Below are 2,131 nucleotides of genomic sequence, written 5' to 3'. Positions count from 1 at the left end.
CGTTTCGTCTCTCCTCCAAGAGACTTCTTCAGTCTGATAAGTTTCAGGTGAACTGGAAAACTTTAAAATCCAGTGGAAACATGGGAAACTAAAATCCAAGCTCTTATTTTGAAGGGAAGATACTAGTTTCCTGTTCCTTGTGCTTTCGTTTCCCGTCACAAATCAAATCCGTCATGTACTACCCAGAATTTATTGCTTCGGTTTTCCAATAAACTGTTTTAAAATTACTTTATTGATGCTTCTTTAATGAAAAATCTACAACAAACAAAAGAAAAAGACAAAGAAGCAGCTGAACTAGCAATCCTCAACAACTTTTTAATTTTTACACCAGGAGCCAAATGTCTGTTTCAGGAAATCACATCCCCAGCAAGTGGTGGTTGTAGAATCAAGCTGTAAAAGAGTTCATGCACCACTAGTTGGCAGTGTTGTGCATATATTGTACATGAATTGTTAGCTAGTGAGTGTCAAATTGAACTTGTGTTTTAAAATTGGCTTCTGCTAGTTTTTCTATGGCATAAGTGCTTTAGAAATTGCAGAGCTAATTTTTGGATTAGCGTTGCCCACCACTGTACATGAGAAATAACGCTTTTAAGATGTCTGAGACCATTCTGACGTGTAATGTTTAGGTAGCTGCTGTGAGACCACCAGCCACTAACACACAGGGACGAAGAACTAGAATGTATGATATATATGATATAATGTAAGTGTTTCAAAAAATATCAAAGGAAGATGAGCAGTAATCTGGTGACAGTATGAAATCAAGTGTTGAAATGAAATTTCATTTCCTGATGTTTAGAACTACCTCACCCTGCTTGATGATGAAGATCATACGCTGGAGAGCCTGAAGATCCAGGATGAACAGCAGCTCGTTATCGAAGGTTTGTCCAGCCTTCAATCATTAATTAAAGTCTTTTTTATACTAAGAACCTAATATTAAAACCTAATTTTTCCTCCTCTACAGTCAGAAACAAAGACATGAGCTGGCCTGAGGAAATGTCTTTCATTGCCAACAGTAATAAAATGGACCGGCACAAAGGTAAGCTGAACCATGCCAGTGTGCTGCACTGCTTGGAGACATTTTAATGGAAATTCTACACTCGAAAAAATGACACTGAAAGAAACGCACTGAAAAAATATATCAATATTTTCATTCTTTTGTGTTTTCAACTGAAGTTGTCATAAATGCAGCTCACAGGGTTCATGCAGGGTCTTAAAAAGTCTAAAAAAAAGTCTAAAATTTGAAAATCAAAATTTTAGGCCTAAAAAAAGTCTTTAAAACGCCCAGGTTTTTATCCAAGGTCTTAAATTTAATTTTGTCAAGTCTTAATTTCTTTACTTTCGATCATTCCTGAGAAGCGTTGGCTGCATAAATGAACAAGAATAAAGCATCGTAATCAGAGATTGACTTGATCCGTCTTCATGAAGGGCTAAGTTTACCGGTCTTTGTGCAAGTTAAACTACAAATCCTGTGATAACTGCAGGAAAAAAATGGCACAGTTTACTTCCATGTTTTTGATCTGTTTGCTGCTACAACCCCCCACATACAGCAGCTTGTTCACCTGCCAAAAAAACAAAGAAGTYCAGTCATGTCCACTGCTTGTGGTTTAAACATGGCAGTGTGTTTTCAATGAGACTTGGCTGATATCAGTGATTTTTACACTCAGTTGGAAGCGGTCCACAGCAGTCAGATATGAATGTCTCATCGATATAGTAAGAAAAAGTTTTATTTATAAAGCACCTTTAACAAAAATATATTCACAAGGTGCTGTACAATCATTAACAGTATAAAAGGTGGAAAGAATAAAATGAAGCAGAAAAACATAATTAAACAAAAGCAACGAAAAATTGAAACATCAAATCARGAAATTAATTTCAAAAATTGTAAATCAAACACAAGGTCAATGCAGGTCAAATTATACAATAATACAAAAACATAATGAATGCGGGAGAGAAAAATATGGCGTAAGTTCAATAATAAATAAAACACAGATTGTCGAGCATTCACAATGGAGGTATGCCTGCCATAACGGTGAATGGTTAGCTAAACGCTTGAGTGAAAAATTGAGTTTTAGGTGTTTCTTGAAAGAGTCAATGTTATCAAGGGAGCACAGTTTAAAAGGGAGTTCATTCC

The 2,131-nt window shown here is 35.8% G+C and overlaps 1 protein-coding gene across 1 annotated transcript in view; it reads left to right on the top strand.

The window, feature by feature from the left end:
• LOC106536368 (ubiquitin carboxyl-terminal hydrolase 32) overlaps positions 1 to 2,131 on the top strand; it is a gene marked incomplete at both ends in the record, with an annotated part of 57,582 nt that overhangs the window by 37,745 nt on the left and 17,706 nt on the right. Inside the window, 2 exon segments of the mRNA XM_014033627.1 lie at positions 797 to 878; positions 962 to 1,036. Of these exon segments, the coding sequence (XP_013889081.1) occupies positions 797 to 878; positions 962 to 1,036 (157 nt within the window).

This window comes from Austrofundulus limnaeus, unplaced genomic scaffold (assembly GCF_001266775.1).
Source record: "Austrofundulus limnaeus strain Quisiro unplaced genomic scaffold, Austrofundulus_limnaeus-1.0 Scaffold1791, whole genome shotgun sequence".
In the NCBI taxonomy this organism is placed as follows: domain Eukaryota; kingdom Metazoa; phylum Chordata; class Actinopteri; order Cyprinodontiformes; family Rivulidae; genus Austrofundulus; species Austrofundulus limnaeus.
This window is presented reverse-complemented; position numbering and strand designations above follow the sequence as displayed.